Raw genomic sequence first — 18,681 nt, 5'->3', positions numbered from 1 at the left:
GAAGGTAAGGAGTTGATATTTTGTGGGGATAATATTTCAGTATGCAGGATGGAAGGGTTCTGGGGACCTTTTGTACAACAATATGTATGTGGTTGACAACACTGAACTACATGTTTGGGAGGCTGAATTTTATGGAGTTTTTTTTTTCATAGAAAAACATACATTCCATATTTTAATATAAACAACGTATACATCATGTAAGCTTAGGTGTAGGAACAGAAAGAATTAAGAATGACATCAAACCCCTACCGTACATTATATTAAAAAGCAAAATATTAGCAAGGATTGAAAAAATTGCTGTTTTTTTCTTGCCCATTGAATATGAAAAAAAAATGGAAAGAAAGAAGGAAAAAGAATTCTGAGATGTGCTGCAACATAATGAACCTTGGAGACACTGGTAAATGACAAAAAGCAGTCACAAAGCACAAATATTCTCTGATTCCACATAGATGGGTTGCCTGAAGTAGTCAAATATGAGACAAAAAGTAGAATGGTAGTTGTCACAGGCTTGGGGGTGGAGGCAGGTATTGTTCAATGGCATGGAGTTTCAATTTCGGAAAGGTTAAATAAAAAGCTCTGGAGATGGATGGCCACCCAACAATATGGATATACTCAATGCCACTGAACTACACACTTAAAAATGGTTAACATGGTCAATTTGATATTATGTATACAAGTATTTTGCCATGATAAAATGGACCGAAGACCTAAATGTAAGAGTTATAAACCTCCTAGAAAAAAACCCAAGATTAAATCTCATGAACTCAGATTAGGCAAGGTTTCTTAGATATGACACCAAAAGCACAAGCAACAGAAGAAAAAATAAACTGGACATCATATTAAATATTTGTAAATCATCTTTCCCACAAGGTATTAGTATCTAGAATATACAAAGCATTCTTACAACTTAACAAAATGAAAACAGGTTACCCACTTAGGAAATGGGCAAATGGTTCAAGCCAACACTTCTCCACAGAAGACATACAATGGCCAATATATTAAAAGATGCTGGACATCATTAGTCATTAGGCAAATGCAAATTGGAACCACAATGAGATACCAGCAGATGGCTACATAACAAAAAAAGACATATAATAACAAGTACTGGCGAGGATATGAAGAAATTGGAACGGTTGTACAATTATGTTGCTTGTGGGAACATAAAATGGCATAGCTACTGTGGAAAACAGTTTGGCAATTTCTCAAAAAGTTAAATATAGAGTGACTACTTTGTCTAGTGATCCTACTTGTAGATATAAACCCAAGAAAAATAAAAACATATCTATGTAAAATCTCAAATATTGATAGCAGCATTTTTCATAACAGTCAAAAGATGGAAACCAAATGCCCATCAACTGATAAATGGGTAAACCAAATGGGGTAACATTAATCAGACATAAATGGCAATAAAAAAAGGGAATGTTATGATACATGCTACAACATGGATGAATGTTGAAACATTATACTAAATCAGCGATTTTCAACCAGTGTGCAGCAAGAATTTTTTTTAATTTAAAAATTTATTTATTTTTTAGAGAGAGGAGAAGGGGAAGAGAAGAGAGAAAGAGAAACATTGATGTGAGAGAGAAACATCAATTGGTTCCTCTCACACACGCCCCAACAGGGGACCAAACCCGCAAGCTAGCCATGTGCCCTGACTGGGAACTGAACAGGCAACCTTTTGCTTTGGGGGAGGACACCCAACTGAGCCACACAGGTCAGGGCACTGCAAGAATTTTTAAAACATGCAGTACCTCCCTGGCTAGTTAGCTAAGTTGATTAGAGCATTGTCCCTGTACGCCAAGATTGTGGGTTTGATCACTGGTCAGGGCACATGCAAGAGTCAACTGATGAATGCATAAAAAAATAAGTGGGGTAACAAATCCCTGTTCCTCTCCGTATCTCTCTGTCTCTGTCTCTCTCTCCCCCCCTCCTGTACTTTCTCTCTCTCTCTCTGAAACCAATACATAAAAAAAAAAAAATTGGAATAAAACATGCAATACCTGACTGTTTAGTCAAGGGCACCAACCTCCTTTCCCTTATACTGTCAAATAAAAAATGACAGGAGCCAAGACAACAACAGCCATCTGATGTGAATAAATCAAAATCAAACCTATTTTTTTTGTCAGATTAGCAAAAATATACATTGGTGTGTGCCACACATTTTTACTAATTAATTTGTGTGCCATGCAGTAAAACAGGTTGAAAATTGCTGTAGTAAATAAAGACTTGGCTGGTATGACTCAGTAGATCGAGTGCCAGCCTGTGAACCAAAGGGTGGCAGGTTCGATTCCCAGTCTAGGGCACATGCCTAGGTTGCAGGCCAGGTCCCCAGTAGGGGGCGCACGAGAGACAGCCACACAATGATGTTTCTCTCCCTCTCTTTCTCCCTCCCTTCCCCTCTCTAAACATAAATAAATCTTTTTAAAAAAGAGAAGAAATATTGCTGCACTAAATGAAATAAGCCAGACAAAAAGCCACATATTATATGATTTCATTGATATGAAAAGAGCAGAAGAGGCAATTCCTGAGACACAGAAAGTAGATAAATAGAGCTGGGGCCTGGGGGAATGGGAAGTGACTGATAACAAGTTGGAGTTTTTTGTGAGAATGATGAAAATGTTTTGAATCCGATAGTGGTGTAACGGCAGTACAACTTTATGAATATACTAAAAAACCAGTAAATCACACTTTAAATATGTGAATTTTATTATGTGTGAATTTCATCTCAACAAATAAAAACTTAAGGAGGAAAAAATTGTATTAAGAGGATTAGTACAAAAAGACTGCAGCAAAGTATACAATGATACCAGATGACAAAGAGTAGGCAGAAATATTCTTTGGCTTGTTTTTCTGCCAATAGTTTGTTCAAATAGGTCAAATAAACATTCTTCAAAGGAATCTGAAGTTCAGTTAAGACAAGGTGATAGACAGTAAGCTTGGGAAAGGTTTAGGCCTATCCCTCCAAACAATGGAACAAAACTAAAATATTGTCAATCTGGAATATCATTACAAGGTACAGAGTGTATCTGACCCTACAGGCTCACATTAAGCATAAGTAACAGAATTTAAAACTGTTAATGAAATATTTGGTTTCAAAATAACAGCACTTAGCTCAAGCAATTATATTCATCACACACTGTCTGGTCAAGTACCATCTAAATGCTGAGTACAGTTCTGGGGAGGTGTCAGAGGATCAACACAGTAGAGTTCAAATGTTTTAAGGAGTCAATCATGTGGAAAAGAGATTTGTACTTGAAAAAGCAAAAAAAAAAAAAAAAAAAAAAAAACAGTGAGAAAAGCACAGGCTTTGATGTCAAAAAGGCCTGGTTCCTAAAGGAAACAGATCAGAAAATATCAGAGGGTACCACAAGTACTAAAAGTAACTGTAGCTGTATGAAACTTTTGTTTCAACTATTCATACACATGTGTGTACTAGCCTATGATGTAAAATGTATTTCTGGTCATGAAGCTGGAGCAAAAAAAAAAGGAGGAGAAGAAGAAGTTGTAAAAAACACTACTCTAGAGTACTATTTTCTAAGTATGTTCTATGGATACCAGTTCCTTAGGATCTCAGGGAAGTTTAGGAAACCTTAACACTTAGAGATTTACTATATTCAATTCACATTAGCATATCAAAAAGTATAGCATTAAAAAAAACTTGTTTGTTTGATTATCCCATATATATTTGACCTCAGACTCACCACTATTTTTTCACACAGTATCTACTGACACATTCAGAACTGGCATTATATGGTATACACTTGAAGAAAAAAATTCCTCTACATGAAAAAGAAGGTACAATAGGTATCTTATGGGAAAGTAGATTTTTACCTTACAAAGAGAAAAATCTTCACTCTTTCAATCTTCCTCCCCCTGCCACTAACTCCCACCCCCTTTCAATTTACACTCCAAACACAACACATCCCAAAGCACTTCATAGTTAGCAAAGTTTCAATTTGTGCAAATTTTTTCAAAAAGTACAGGACATCTACAGTATCAAGAAATGTATCCAGGATCAAAGCAGTAACCAGGAACCACCCAGTCAAAAGAAACTTCTAGGATAGTATTTAAGACTTGCTTTACTATAACAAATCCTATACTCAGAAACCAAAGCTGTAAGACTTAATCAGCTTCTGCAAGTGGAGTCAATGTGTTCTAATAATACATAATCTAAAATGGGCTGATGAGTGCAGCCAATCCTCATTATTACAGCATCATCATCATCACTTGGAAGAGGCATGTGATGATATCTGGATGATTCTGGGTTCTTTTAAACTGTATATATACCCAAGATTCCTTTGGGGGGGACGTGATTTCACGCTATGAAAAAACTGTCAATATCACAGTTAGTTCTAATAATATTTCTTGTCACTTGACAATAAAACAAAGGCTTGCCTGGCATTATATATTCAAGAGTACCTCTATAATTCAATCCTTCCTAATTAGGAGTTACAAACACCTCTGACTCTGCGCTAGCAGTTGTTGGAGCATAAATTCCCTTCCCACTCTCTCTCCCTCTAATGCCACCTCCCGTCCTTAAAGTCTGCCTCAGCTACTTTGGACTATTATTTTCTTCTCAATTTTTGAGCACTCTCAAAACTTTTTGCTCCTATCACTTTTTTGTTTTTGGCAATTCACTGTATAAATCCAGGTTATTTAACTGCATCCAGGTTATTTCACTGTATACATCCAGATTATTTAAAAGAAGCTACAAAAGAAGATATTTCCCATATCTTATGGGAAAGTAGATTTTTACCTTACAAAGAGAAAAACCTTGACTCTTTCAATCTTCCTCCCCCTGCCACTAACTCCCACCCCCTTTCAATTTACACTCCAAACACACCACATCCCAAAGCACTTTATAGTTATCAAAGTTTCAATTCACGTAAATTTCTTCAAAAAAGTACAGGACATCTACAGTATCAAGAAATGTATCCAGGATCAAAACTTGGATCCCCAAAAGCCTGTAAGGTATCAACTTTTAAGAATCTTCAGACTCTCGCCCAAGATCTTCTAAGATCTTGGAAATCTTGATTTAAATAACTAGGCTTAAGAGTAAGAGCAGCTAGTCTGGGAGAGTTCACTATATGCCAGACCCAGTGCTAAAAGCTTACCGGGATTCTTTCAATCCTCACAACTCTATAAAGAACTATTATTTTCACCATCAAATAGAGGAAGAAAATGAAGCTCAGAATAACTTGCCCAAGGTCACACAGCTAGTAAATGGCAGAGACAGGGCCTGAATCCAGGCAAAGCTCTTAACCACCTTGGTACCCTGTAAAGTTACAGTCCTGCAGTACCGGAGCCCATGAAGGACTTCGATTTCACTAACTTGTAAGTTTCAATTTCAACAAAGAGCAGAAACATTTTAGCCAAAAGTTAAAACTTTATAAATGGGTAAATTAAGAGAAAGAATTTCCCATAGACAGCTTTATGTGGTTGCAATAAAATACGAGGGTAACTGCCTCACATGTCCTTTCTATTTATGGAAGTGATATTACTCTGTGGGTCACAATTGTATCAAGAAGTTGGCTTATGAAAATACAGCTTTGGCTTTCCAAGAGCCCTACTTAAAAATGTAAAGGAAAGACAGCTGTGATAACTGTACAGCTCAAAAAAAAAAAAAAAAAAAAAAAAAAGGCCAGACCCAGTGCTTGTTTAAGAAATAAGAACCAGGGCTCTTGTTCCACCCTTGACTCTTACACAAAGCGACACCATCCTCTGCCCTCTGCACACAAAGCAAGCTTTACCCCGCTGCCCAAAGGGGAGTGCTGGTTCACACGGTCTCCCCTTCGCCGCCTGAAACGCACCCATCTCCCTCTCGTCCAAAGCACTGCCCACTGCACAGACTGAGACCACTAAGGTCTGCACCACTCCCGGGGACACCTCCTCAATTAAGCAGACCCCTCCCCGACACACAAAATGCTCAGGCCACCATCCCAAAGCCAGTATGTATTTATTCCCAGCCACACAAAGCAGGATCCCTTCCTACAAGCAGTTTCCCACCTCCGGCTCCTCCCTCGACGAGCAGCCCTTCCCAGGCTGTGCCAACCCACAGACCCCAACGGGATCCAAAACCCAGAGGGTCCACAACCCAGAGAACTGGCTACTAGATCCTTTCCTCTCGCACGCCTCGAATTCCAAGTCCAGCTGACCCTCCCCCGGCCAAAGCGAGAAAGCCACGAGTCCCCGTCAGAGAGCGGATCCGGCTACACAAAGCGAGGTGTCCCGCCAGGTGCCCTCCCCGGGGGACCCTCGGAAGACGCTCTCCGCCCCCGGGCTCGTCCCCGCCCAGCCCCGGCCCGGCGCCCCGCGCTCACCAGCTCTCCTCCTCCTCCTCCCAGCCTGACAGCCGCTCCAGCTCCTCGGGCCGCAGCGGCTCCACCTCGTCCAGCAAGCCGCCCTCGCCCGCTGCCAGCAGGGAGGTGGTGTCTCGCAGCTCCTCGCTACTCGTCCGCCTCGGGCCCGACCCAGCCCCGCCGGTCGACTTGACGCCGAGTCCCAAGGGGAAGCCCCGAGGGGACGCCGAGCCGGAGGAGGGAGTGGACGTGCCGGCTCGCACTGGGCTGCCGGGCCCGAAGGAGCCAGCGCCCTGCACGGCTCCCGAGCGACTCCTCAGCTGTTCGTTCTGCTTCTCCAGCTTCTTCACCAGCTCCTGCAGCTTCCGCACCTCCTGGTCCGCGTTCACGTTGGAGTTAACGTCCTCCATCCCGGCCCCGCCGCCTCTGCCGCCCGCCACCCGCTCGGACTCACAACCACCGGGAAAGAGCCGGAGCAAAGAGGCGTCGCCGCCGTTGCCGCTCACTCTAGCCGAGGCGCCGGCATAGAGCAGGGCCAGGCCCCACCGCCAGCGTCCCCCCCAGCTCGGGTTCCGAAGTGCCGCTGGCCCCAGCCGACCCGCCTCATCTGCGCCGGCTCCAGGATTGGGGGAGGCGGCGCCAATATCCGGCCGCGGCCGCCATCTTCCCTCCGTCCCTCCGCCCCCCGCAGCCCAGCCCCGTCGGTGACCTCAGAGCGTCGAGGATGGACGCGGCCCGGGCGGGCGCAGTGAGGACCCGCTGGCGAGCTCGCGGCGGGGCGGGGCGAGCGGGAGGGGCGTGTGCCGGAAGGGGCGTGTCCGCGCCGTCGGCGGGGGTGGGTCGCTGCGGGGCTGCTGGGGTGGGGTGTTCTCGCCGCAGGCGGGGCGCGAGCCGGGGAAATCGACCCGCTCACCTCCGCCTATTGGTCTTAGGTGAGGGGCGTGTAGTGTGTTCTCTACCCCTAAGCACTGGCATGTGGGACCAGCAAGTGGATCATATATTCCCTCCCTGCTGGTTCTCCGAAGGGCACTCAACCAGGCCCCAAGGAAAGACAGTTTACTTTGCCTGTTTGTTCAGCAAATATTTATTCGATGCCTACTTGAAACAGGAGATTGGCTAGAAGGAGCTTCAGAAACCATCTGTGACCCATCTCTGCGAATGAGAAACCAGAATCCCAAATGGTTAAGAAAGATCTAAGGTCAAAATAATAACCATAAATTGAGTGCTCACTACGGGCCAGACACTGTGCTAATAAGCACTTAAAAGGCTTTATCTCACCGTATAAAACATAGTTTCCCCGACTTAAAATCAGGGTATAGAAAACTGCTCCTCTCTCCTTGCCTTTGTCCATGTATTGATGCATAATGGGCTCTTGAGATCAGTTTTGTTCTGAAAAACTTTTACATTGTGGGTCCTGTTGTTTTAAAAGTTTGATATTAAAAGTACTTAATAATCATGTTCACATATACCGATGAATGTTGAGAGATGTATGAATGTAAAAGTCTGTCGTTAAATGGCACCCATTTATAATGTGTACTACAGGCAGCAAAACAAAACAAACAAACAAAAACACTTAAATGCTTTGTTTTTATCGTTTTTATTCCTCTTTTTTTGTCAGTGGTGTACGACTTGGCTTGTGTTTGCAGATTTCCTCCAATTGCCTCCTCCACCCATAGCTAATAATAATCCAGTCCCATTACTCCTGGGTGTGGTCGTGGTTTACTTGCTTGTACTCTTTAGCTTTTCTGTGCTGTATTTTCCTTGCCTGGAATATTCTACCTGTCAAATCTGATTTCTTAAAACCCATGTTCATCCATCCAGGAAACCTTTTCCTGACAATTCCACAGATATCTAGTTCTGTTTAGCATTACCTGATCAGTAGTTTTGAACAGGTAGTTCTGCAGTTTTTATAAAAATGTTTTAAGAAATCTTTTTTGTTTATTTTTGTTTGTATCATTGAAAAAAATGGACCATTCATTTTTGTTTTCCATGTCTAGTGTATTGCCTGACACAGTGGGTATTCAATACTAAATTTATTGAAAGGTAGAATGTGAATTCTGACAGGTCAAGGACAAGATTGATGTTTATTCATAGCAAAAAACAGCATTGAGTATTTTGAAAGTTTCCTGACTAATGATAAATCAATAGAGTATTTCTCAGCTATGCACACTCAGAGGATGTCCTTGTCTGCTAGTACACAACAGTTGTGAATTAATATGTATCATCCTTATAATGCTCATCTAAATAGCATTACTGTTTTGGATACATCTGAATGTGTCCAAGACACTGGTTGCCAGAATGTTAAACACTGTGACTATTTCGCATATAGCACTTTTTGCTTGCATTTAATGGTTTATGAAATAGATTCCAAGTGGGCTGTTTCTGTATTGAGGATACTTCAAACATACTCCTTGAAAGGAATAGTTCACATGACAGTATAAAGTTAAACTGATATTCCATGGGGTAAGGAGAGTTTGGTGTCATGTGAAGGGATGAATTGAAAACCAGGAAGCCTGGTGGCAGATTCTAGCTGTACCGCAAGTGTGGTGCTTGACGTAATCTCTGGTCCTTAAGCATGTCATGCTGGCTCTGTATTCAAAACACATCTGAATACTTTCTAGCACCTCCACTACTACAACTCTAGTTCCATTTGCCTTTTCTTGTCTAGATTACTGTGGTACTACTCTCTTAAAGGGCTTTTCTAGTCTGCTGTTTATAATCCATGAGTCACAGAGGAACCAGATGATCCTCTGTGTAAGTCAGATCAGGTAACTTTCCTGCTAAGAATCTTCCACTTGCTTCCCCACATACAATCTAAAGTACTTTTCTTGGGCTATAAGACTGGACACTTAGCAACTTCTGTAAGTATTTTTTAATAAATATTTGTTTTGACTGTTGATCTTTTTATTTATTTACTTTTAGAAAGGGGAAGGGAGGGAGAAGGGAGGGAGAAAGAGGGAAACATCAATGTGTGATTGTCTCTCAAACACACCCTACCGAGGGCCCTGCCTGCATCCCAATCCTGTGCCTTGCCTGGGAATTGAACCGGTGACCCTTTGGTTCGCAGGCTGGCGCTCAATCCACTGAGCCACATCGCCAAGGCAACTTCTGCAAGTATTGGATGGACTACTACTCCTCACCTCCATCATCCAATTCCTTGATATTCTTCAAACATGCCAAGCATGCTTCTACTTGGGGAACTTTGGACTTGATGTTCCCTTTGTCTAGCACCTATTCTTCCTCTACATTGTCTCATTACTGACTCTTTTCAGTCTGGTCTTCACCTTGAATATCACCTAAATTCATTATCCTTGTTACTACTATCATCTAAAATAGCATCGCCATCATTCCCCATCCCCTTAGCCTGTTTCATTTTTCCTCAAACATGTTATATATTTTCTCCTTTGTTTATTTCCTGTCTTCAGTAGAATGTTAACTGTGTAAGAACAGGGCTCACTGCTGTATCTTTGTGCCTAAAACAGTGCCTACTATGTGGTAGGTGCTTAATAAATGTTGAGTGAATGGGTGGATTTAGGTCATGTGAATCCTCCTCAAAGAGAATTTCAGGTACATACATGTGTTTGTTGTGCCTCAAAGCATTACAGTGGGGATTCCTAATAATGTTGAATGGTTGTTGTTTTTTTTACAGTATATTTTCCTCTTCCAGAAGAGCAACATGTCACACTATATAAGTCATCCTTGAAACTAGGTCATTCTCCACTTCTGAATGCCAACAGCCTTAAGAATTGCTGAGAATAGAAACTCTCAGATTCTCACTAAAGTATGAAGAAAAGAATATTTTCATTCTATCCTAAACTGTGTGAGAATCTTTTTCTTTCAGGTTAATTACAATACTGTCTTCTCTAGTGACTCAAATGTTAGAGCACTTTTTTAAATGTCACTCTAAAAGTTACTCTCATACAGATATGAAGAGTAGAGCTGGTAGGTTAGGCATCTGCAGTATGCACACAGCCCAACTTGCTTTGCAGGTGTTGTCTTTTATGATAAGCTTGTTTTGTTGCTGAATGAAGGACTTGCTTCTTTTCTAGGCAGGTGTGGCCCTTTCCATAACTTGCTCCTACTTGCATGTTAGCTCTTGGTGAAACTTGTGAGCAAGTGGAAAACATTACAAGGCACTAGAAGTATTTAGATTGAAAAACTGTTACTCAATGGCTTAAAGGTATTTAGTAATCCTAAAAACTTAAATCAAGGGGTGTGTGTGTGTGTGTGTGTTTAGAAATCGCTAGGCACTTACAGAAATGTTTGCATCTATTTTTTAACAATTATCAAATTCTCTGAGAAAAACTCTGCTAGCCAATACAACCATTTGATCTTCACAAGCACACATCTGGCTAGTCCTTTCCTCTGTGTCTTCTCTCACCTATTTGTCACCAGCATCATTCCCCTGATGTACCTCCCTCTGCTCTATCAAGGGGTTTCTTCTTCACTGCCAGGCACATGCAATCTTAAAAAGGTATTCCAGGAGCTTTACAGGCTAGGTACATAAGAGATTCGGAATTAAAATCTTGGGGGCAAAAAGAAGGGCCAAGTATTTGGACTTAGAATTTTTCCAGTCAGCATTGGTCCGGTCTCACAGTTGGGGGCTGCCTGAAAAATGCCCATAATGGCAGGTATCCCTTCCTTAGAGAGGTGTTCTGGCCGGAGGGTGGCCCCTGTCACATTGCTGGGGGCATGCCATATATTGATGCAGGGTTGGGGTGGTCCATGATGGAGGAAGTGGTGAACCGGCTCTTGAACACTTAGGAGGCTGCTGTCTCAGCCCCAGATGAAACAATGCCTTATCTGCCACACTTTCTGTGGTAGGAAGTGGGAAGAAAAGATTGTTAAGTAACATTTGTTGTTTCCTCCTTTCTTTAAATAGTTTATCAGCAGAACAGTGAAGCTGAAAGAGTCGAATAAGAATTGCTTCTGAATATCCGTGATGTTCTGGAGAACCTACCTTTCTGTCATAGGAGAACACTTTTTAAGAATCATCCATATCTCCACATTGATAAGTCAAGTCTGGTAACCTGATCTGGGATTTAAAATGTATTATTCTGAGTATTGATTTAGAGATGCTGTAGGGATAGCAGACTATCTCTATATAGGATTGTACAGCCTAATACAGGATTGTATTAGGCTCATATAAGCTGTCATTGACATATTTGTATAATTACCCTTCTACCAAGGAAGTCTGTAGGGAATTCCATTCTGGAGTCTTTGGGATACTCCTAGAATATTACACAGACTGAAAGGCTCATCAGCTATTCAATTTGCCCAAGCACGTCTAGAAAGTTACTTCCTCATTCATCATCATTATATAAACATAGTTATATGTAGACTGGAAGTTTAATCCTGTAAATATCCAGGTCTCTCTGAATTGGCCCAATACTAATAGTAGCTAATAATTAGTGACCATCTTAATGATACATAATAATTCATTTAAAACTCAAAATAGTCATTTGCGGTAACTTTTATTAGTATCATCATCTCCATTCTACAAACGAGGAAGCTGAGACAGAGAGGTTAAGTAATTTCCAGGATCCTATAGCCAGGAAGCAGTAGAGCTGAATTTGAATCCAGGTTGTTTGACTTCAGGTTCTGCACTCATAATTCCCAACAGTGCACAACCAAGAGGAGTTCTCCATTGTTTTTCTTAAAAGACTATGGATACCTCAGTCAGCCACCATCTGGGATGGGGGTTGAGGGAGCAAGAGTTATTGCTTTTATGATACCCAATGACACAATCCTTTTGCTCTAAAAGCAAGTTGGCCAGTTTTGAAGTTTCAGCACATCTGGTTCCCAACATATTGAAAAAATGTGTTCCTTAGAGAGAGAGAGTCAATTCCTCTATCTCTTTCTCAAATAACTTCCTACTAGCCACTCACTTGACAGTACTCTAGTTACTTGAGAGGAGGGTGGGTGAGGCCTGAAGAGCCCTCAGCCAGAAGTTTGCTAAGAAACTTCATGTCTGAGCTCATTGGAAAGGCTGGTGGACAAGTCTAGCCTCTAGGGATTTTATGGGCAGAAGTCAATGGGTTGAGGCTTATCCAGGGCAGTAGTGCCACAAAAATCAACAAAGCCTGAAGATTTAAAAATAAGAGTCAGTGTATAGTGGCAAGAGTCCCAAACCTCTACATGAGGGGGAAAAAATGGAACAATTCTTCAATTAGGGAAAACTAGAAGCCAATCTGTAAAGACAAAGCATAGAGCCAGGGGGACAGATGAGAGCAAGCAGCAGTGGGTTCAATGGCAGAAGAGAAAATGATTTTTGGCAAATGTTGAAACAAGATGGTTGCAGACAGTTGCCTTTTTATACCCTTTGTAGCAGGTTGTGTAGGAGGGACAGTGCATTTAAAGGGCCAGTGGCGCTGTTGTCTGGCAGGGCTGTGAGTTTCTAGCCTTGGGACAAGCTGGTAACCAGATATACTGGACAAGGGCCCAATCTGCAAAGTTCCCTGATGCACAGGAGTTCCCCATTGTGTCTGCCTGTAAACAGATGCCGTCTCCCCAAAGTTCCTGGAAACCAGATAGCTCTCATCTCACATCTGCAGTCTCGAGAACTGAGGGTAGGGTGTTGGGCACTGCAGGGAAGAGTAGGGCATGGCACAGGTGTTCCCTGTTATCAGTGGGTATGGTTTACCTCAGGTAGGACACCTACACATGAAGTGGCGGCTCACAGTTCAAACAGAGCTGCTCTGTCTCTTGGTGTGGCTGTTTACTGGCACTGCGGGAGCACTTGCTGCTTCTTTTCTACCATCTCCGTTCTCCCAAATTGTTTGAGCTTTCCCTCTTGCCTGTTTTTGCAGCTCAGGTCAGTGGATCAGGAGGTATGGCTGGGAATTTAGGCAACTTTCAATCATAAACAGTTATCAGCAGTTCTGTTTAAGCATCATCTGAGTCCTTGAATATTGGGTCCAAATTATGGTGTGATATCATTTGTAAACAGGTTTTGAGAAAACCATAAACATTTTGTTGGGCTTTGGCAGCAGGTCAGATTATGCTGTCGATTGTGATCATTCTTGGCAGGGAGAGGGTGTATATACTATGGGGTATACCACTGCTTTCAAAGATAGAATTGCAGGCTACTTGGAAGGCAATTAATTTCTTCAACCTCTCCAAAAGGCAGGATAAAAGAGATGCTTTTCTGTTTCTCCACTTTGGATGCATTCAGAGCTACATCATAATGTTGCACAAGGTCCCCTCCAAGAGTGGGTGAAGCCTATTAGAGTTGAGGCAGACAAAACTCCTCCCACACTTAGTCAAAAGGCTAGCAAAGGTCACCGCCTACACACAGGAGCTGATGTCTTCCCTGATCACAAACAACAGTATGGTTGCCAGATCTTCCACATAGCTGTGGCAATGGACTCGATGAGCCTTAGATTTGAGCACAAATGTTCTATCATCCCTTGAAGGGCCAGCCCAGCAATGACACCAGCCAGGATTAGTACCATGAGTGGAGAACATGGGCAGGAATTATGAGAGGAGCCAAAACAGTGTGCCGGAGGGCTCCAGGCTCATTTTCATTGGTTCAGTCTAGTTTAAAGGAACAAACTGTAGACATTTCTTTCACTGACTTCTAAACAAAAAGATAAACACTTCGTTTTTTAATACTTTCTTATGATTTTTTACATTCGACTTTTTAGTTCTCCTAGAATTTATTCTGGTATGTTATGTGAGGCAAAACGCTAAATGGATACTTTTCTATGGGGAACTGTCACATGCTGGATTAACCTACCTTCATTATTCATTTGGTCATCATTCCCAGTTCAAGGTACACAGTTAGGAGCCTGAGATGATGAAGGTCATAAGGAATGTGCTTCTTGTTCCGCAGTAGCTTATTGTCCATCTGAGGAGATGAGATGTGCAGAATAACCATATATACAAAGCTGCTTGTGAAAAATGCCATGTGAATGATATTAAGAAGAGAAAGTGCAATTTTTTTCTCCTTGTTTTGTTTTTGTTTTTAGCAAGAGAGAATTAGTGGAATAGAAATAGATTCATTCTGAGTGGGATAAGATTTTTTCCAGAAGTGTGTTTTAAGATGGGCCTTCTTAATCTTGACTTGTAGGCTGTAATGAATAGAAACCATTTGAATCATCTCAATCAAAAGAGGGGGTTATCCACTCCTCTCACTTCTAAGAATCTATTCTGGAAGTAAACTGGCAAAAATAAACACACCTATGCACAAGGCTATTTATTACTTAGTATGCCATTATTGTAATAGCAAAAGACTGGCAACAACGGAAATGTTATCACTATGGGACTAGTTGAGAAGACTATGCTACATCCACACAGTGGAGGACTATGCCTCTATAAAAAGGAAAGAGGAGTCTTGGCTGGTGTGACTCAGTGGATTGAACACCAGACTGCGAACCAAAGGGTCACTGGTTCGATTCCCAGTCAGGGCACATGCCTGTGTTGTCATCCAGGTCCCCAGTAGGGGGTGTACAAGAGGCAAACACACATTGATGTTTCTCTCCCTCTCTTCTTCCCTTCCTCTCTCTAAAAATGAATAAATAAAATCCCTTGAAAAAGGGAAGAGGAGTATCTCCATATGTCTCTAGGATAACTGGGTCAGTGTAAGAAGCAGGGGAGTATATAAAATGTATACATATCTGCTTATATTTGCAAAAAGAAACAATGGAAGAATAAACTAAGTATCAATAAAAATGGTAACCAAATGGGGAAGGAAGAGACAGAATGAAGGACACAGGAATAAAATTTTTCTTAGGTTTATCTTGTGACATTGTTTTGACTTGGGGATCCTATATATATTTACATGATGAAAAAACAAAAATAAAAGGGGGAGCCATTAAAAGGTAGTATTATAACATGTGATAATAAGGAATAGAGTGTGGCTAGGCCACCTGAGGACTAGAACTACAAAGGAAGAAACCAAGGCAATGTCCTCCACTTCCTTTAGTCATTCATTCATTTATTTTTTCAACATATTTATGGAGCACTTACTATATGCAGGAACCATTCTAGGCATTGGGCATACAGCAAAGAACCAAACAGAGAAAGAAGAGCTGACGTCACAGAGCTTACATTTTAGTGGTGGCTGACAGACAAGGTAAACACATAAGTCAAATGTGTAGTATGCCATATGATGATAGTGCTACGGAGAAAAATGGGGAAGATAAGGAGTGCAGGTGTGGGTGGGACTAAAATTTTACATAGAATGATCAGGGAAGGACTTGCAGAGATGACATTTGAGCAAAGGTCTGAAGCAGGTGAAAGAGCAAGATACTCAGGTAATTAGGGAAGAGCATGTGAAGCAGAATAGCAAGTGCAAAGGCCCTGAGGCCATAATGTGCCTGGCTTCAAGGAAGAACCAGTCTGTGTGGCTAAACTGGGATGAATGAGGAGGAGAGTTGAGGGAGATAAAGTCAGAGAGAAGGAGGAAAGATTCTATAGGGTCTAGTAGGCACTTGTCAAGACTTTGACTTTTACCGAAAAGAAAAGGGAGGATTACGAGCCAAAGAGTAACATGTCCTGATTTACATTTTAACGAGATCCTTCTCTTCTCTGCTTCTTTTATGTTTGTCTGTTGCTCCATTCCTCTTACTCTCTTCCAAAAGTTCTGCTTACTTGTGGCTTCTGTGTTCCCTTCATCACAGCAGCTTATATGTGGCTTTTGGTTTGGTATTGTAACAATTGATGTTACTGTTGTAAGAACATTTCAGTTTGTGTGCCCTCTGTGACCTAATCACTCAGTCTCTCAGTGTCCCAGTCCAGATTCTTGGGTGACATAATATTAGACTCACATATTATTAGGCTAACTAATATTACCACCACAGTGGTAGGACCAGCTGAGGCTGGGGAGCAGAGGGGAACAGGATTCCATAATCCAATATTCCAAGGAGGCATCAGGGCAGAGGGGAAATGGTTAGTCAGCACATCAACTTCATCAGGCACCTCAAATGTTTGGGGTCTCAATATGTACATGACAGTCAGTAAATCTGAAATATTTACTAAACAACCTATAATCCTACCAAACTGCTATCATGCTCAGTAGCCACTTAAGAGTAATAATAATAATAGATGACTTTATAATGCTTTATACTAAAGCGGAGCTTCTAAGACTATCTTAGGAAATGACGAGTTTTGTTATTTCCAGTCTTTAGGAGAATTACACCTTTGTAAAATACAATAAAAGAGAATTTCTGGAAAAATTAAATTTAAACATATATAAAATTGAAGCCTAAAATTTTAATTAGATTCAATAGAAAGAAAGGTACTCTTGTCAAATTGCTATAAAAGTTTCTAAATGCTTAATCTCAGTTTCTGTATTTATCATGCTCTAGTAACAAACTCTTCCATGCCTAACATAGCACTGTATGAAAACTCCCTGTCTTAATAGTAGTAACTAGAGTTTACAATAATGATGGCAGATTAATGGCATTTCATCTTTTGAGCGAGCATATTAAAGACTATGATGCTCTGTTGTTTTGTTTTTACTGTTGTTTTTTCCTTTCTCACTCCTCAATAAAGAAGTATAATGCCTTGCATGTAGGTTCTAATAAATCTTTGTTGATAGAAATATTTCTGTAGCTTAAGAACTATTTCATCACATGAAAAAGTAAGTAATATGTTTCATTTAGATTTGCCATTACAGGCTAGCTCTACAGCACAGGCGGCAAACACAAGGCCCACGGGCCAAACCTGGCCCTCCACTTTGTTTTATCCGCTGGCACCTTGTTTCTACCCAGTGGCAGCACCAAGCTCCTGGCCCCTAGTTAAGGAGTAGTTACATTTATACAGTTCTAAAATTATATTCGGCCCTTTGAAGGCAACTGAGAGGCCCATGTGGCCGCCGGTGAAAATGAGTTGACACTCCTGCTCTATAGCTAAATACATTAGAAATAGGTTCAATTTTTCTTTTGGGTTAGAAATAGGAGAAACAAGAAAATAAAAGAAATTATCCTTCTTAAATTTCAGAGACAGAAGACAATGAAAAAGTATTAAGCTGAATTAGAGAGAAGAATGCTTCTAAACATTTACCCTTCATTATGATCTAAAATCCTAGTTCTGTAATTAATTCAAGGACCATTTTGTTAACTTAGAGTGCATTTAGGTACTTGATTGCTGTGTTAAGTTCTCTATAAAGTGAATTAAACTGCTTTAAGCTCGGTATTTTATGGGTTCATTATCTAAGGCAAACAATATATCAACAGGTATAACCAAAGAAACAATAAACACATAAATCATGGACTGGTGTAGAAGCTGCCATTTTACAATCATTGATCAGAGAGAAACCAAACGGTAAGGTTACTTTGGTAAGCTCTGATCACCACCTTGTCTCTTAATACTACAAGACTTTTATCATCCACAGAATTCTGGGTAACCGGGTTTTCACATAGATGTACACGTATAATAAAAATATCTGAAATGGTTAAATGAACTCATTTAATTCCCTTCTCACACTCTTGGATTTCTTTGAAAGATAGCTATAAATGTTCCAAGCTTTGTTTTTATTCATACAGAATCAGAATAGTTCAGATTCCCTTAAGCAGGAAAAGCATAAAACAATACCCCACTTGATCTTTTGCCACAATAGAGGCTTAAAAAAAACAGAAACAGAAAATTTAAAAAGAGAAACTATTTGTTTAAGTATTGTTCCGAATGCATCATTGCCAGGAATTTAAACTGTTCTCCATGCTGATTGTTATGAAGAGATATTAGTATTGTTTTCAAAATCTCTATACCTGTTAGAAAGAGGTATCAATGTTTCTCTGAAGGAAAACAGCTCTAATGGTAAAGGTTTAATGGGATACAAATTGGTGAATATTCTCTGAATTCATCTGTAAAAAGTGCTAAACGTATTGCCTTAGTCATTTTAAAAGGTGTTACACTCCGAGAAGTACATATGATGGATGCGTATTCTGTTTTTTGGGGGTTTTTTTTGCTTAGCTCTCCCTCTGACACCTCTCCCTCCGCCTGCCACCCCCCCCCCCCCCGCCCCACCCCACGCCTGCTTATTGGGAATTATTTCTTCCTGGATCTCTTGCTTTTCTGTACATCATACTGGTTGAGGCACTGGCTGCCCTTGTTCTGAATTATCTTTTCTTTTTTTAATCATTGTTCAAGTACAGTTTTCTCCCTTTTACTACCATTCCAGCCCACCCACCCATTCCTCCCCATTTCCCTCCCATTACCACCCTCCCCCTAGTTTTTATCCATGTGTCCTTTAAATTTGTTCCTGTAAACCCTTCCCATTCTCCCCTGAAATTCCCTCCTCTCTCCCCTCTGGTAGCTGTCAGCCTGTCCTGGATTATCTTTTCAAAAACATTTACATAGCAAACAGCCTTCAAATCTAGAGATAATCTCTCTCTCTCTCTCTCTCTCTCTCTCAAAGAGCAGGTTTGTTTACGAC

At 41.1% G+C, this 18,681-nt stretch overlaps 1 protein-coding gene across 2 annotated transcripts in view; it reads right to left on the bottom strand.

Moving 5' to 3' along the window:
* The window catches only part of SLAIN2 (SLAIN motif family member 2), a 75,585-nt gene extending 68,511 nt beyond the window's left edge, over positions 1–7,074 (bottom strand). The window contains exon 1 of one of the 2 annotated variants that reach the window (XM_028505750.2): positions 6,324–7,074. In XM_028505750.2, the coding sequence (XP_028361551.1) occupies positions 6,324–6,712 (389 nt within the window). In that variant the 5' untranslated portion in view covers positions 6,713–7,074. The remainder of the gene's footprint in view (positions 1–6,323) is intronic. The other variant, XM_028505749.2, reaches the window with a different exon arrangement.
* Positions 7,075–18,681: the final 11,607 nt, after the last annotated feature.

The sequence above is a fragment of the Phyllostomus discolor genome, chromosome 1, assembly GCF_004126475.2.
Source record: "Phyllostomus discolor isolate MPI-MPIP mPhyDis1 chromosome 1, mPhyDis1.pri.v3, whole genome shotgun sequence".
In the NCBI taxonomy this organism is placed as follows: domain Eukaryota; kingdom Metazoa; phylum Chordata; class Mammalia; order Chiroptera; family Phyllostomidae; genus Phyllostomus; species Phyllostomus discolor.
This window is presented reverse-complemented; position numbering and strand designations above follow the sequence as displayed.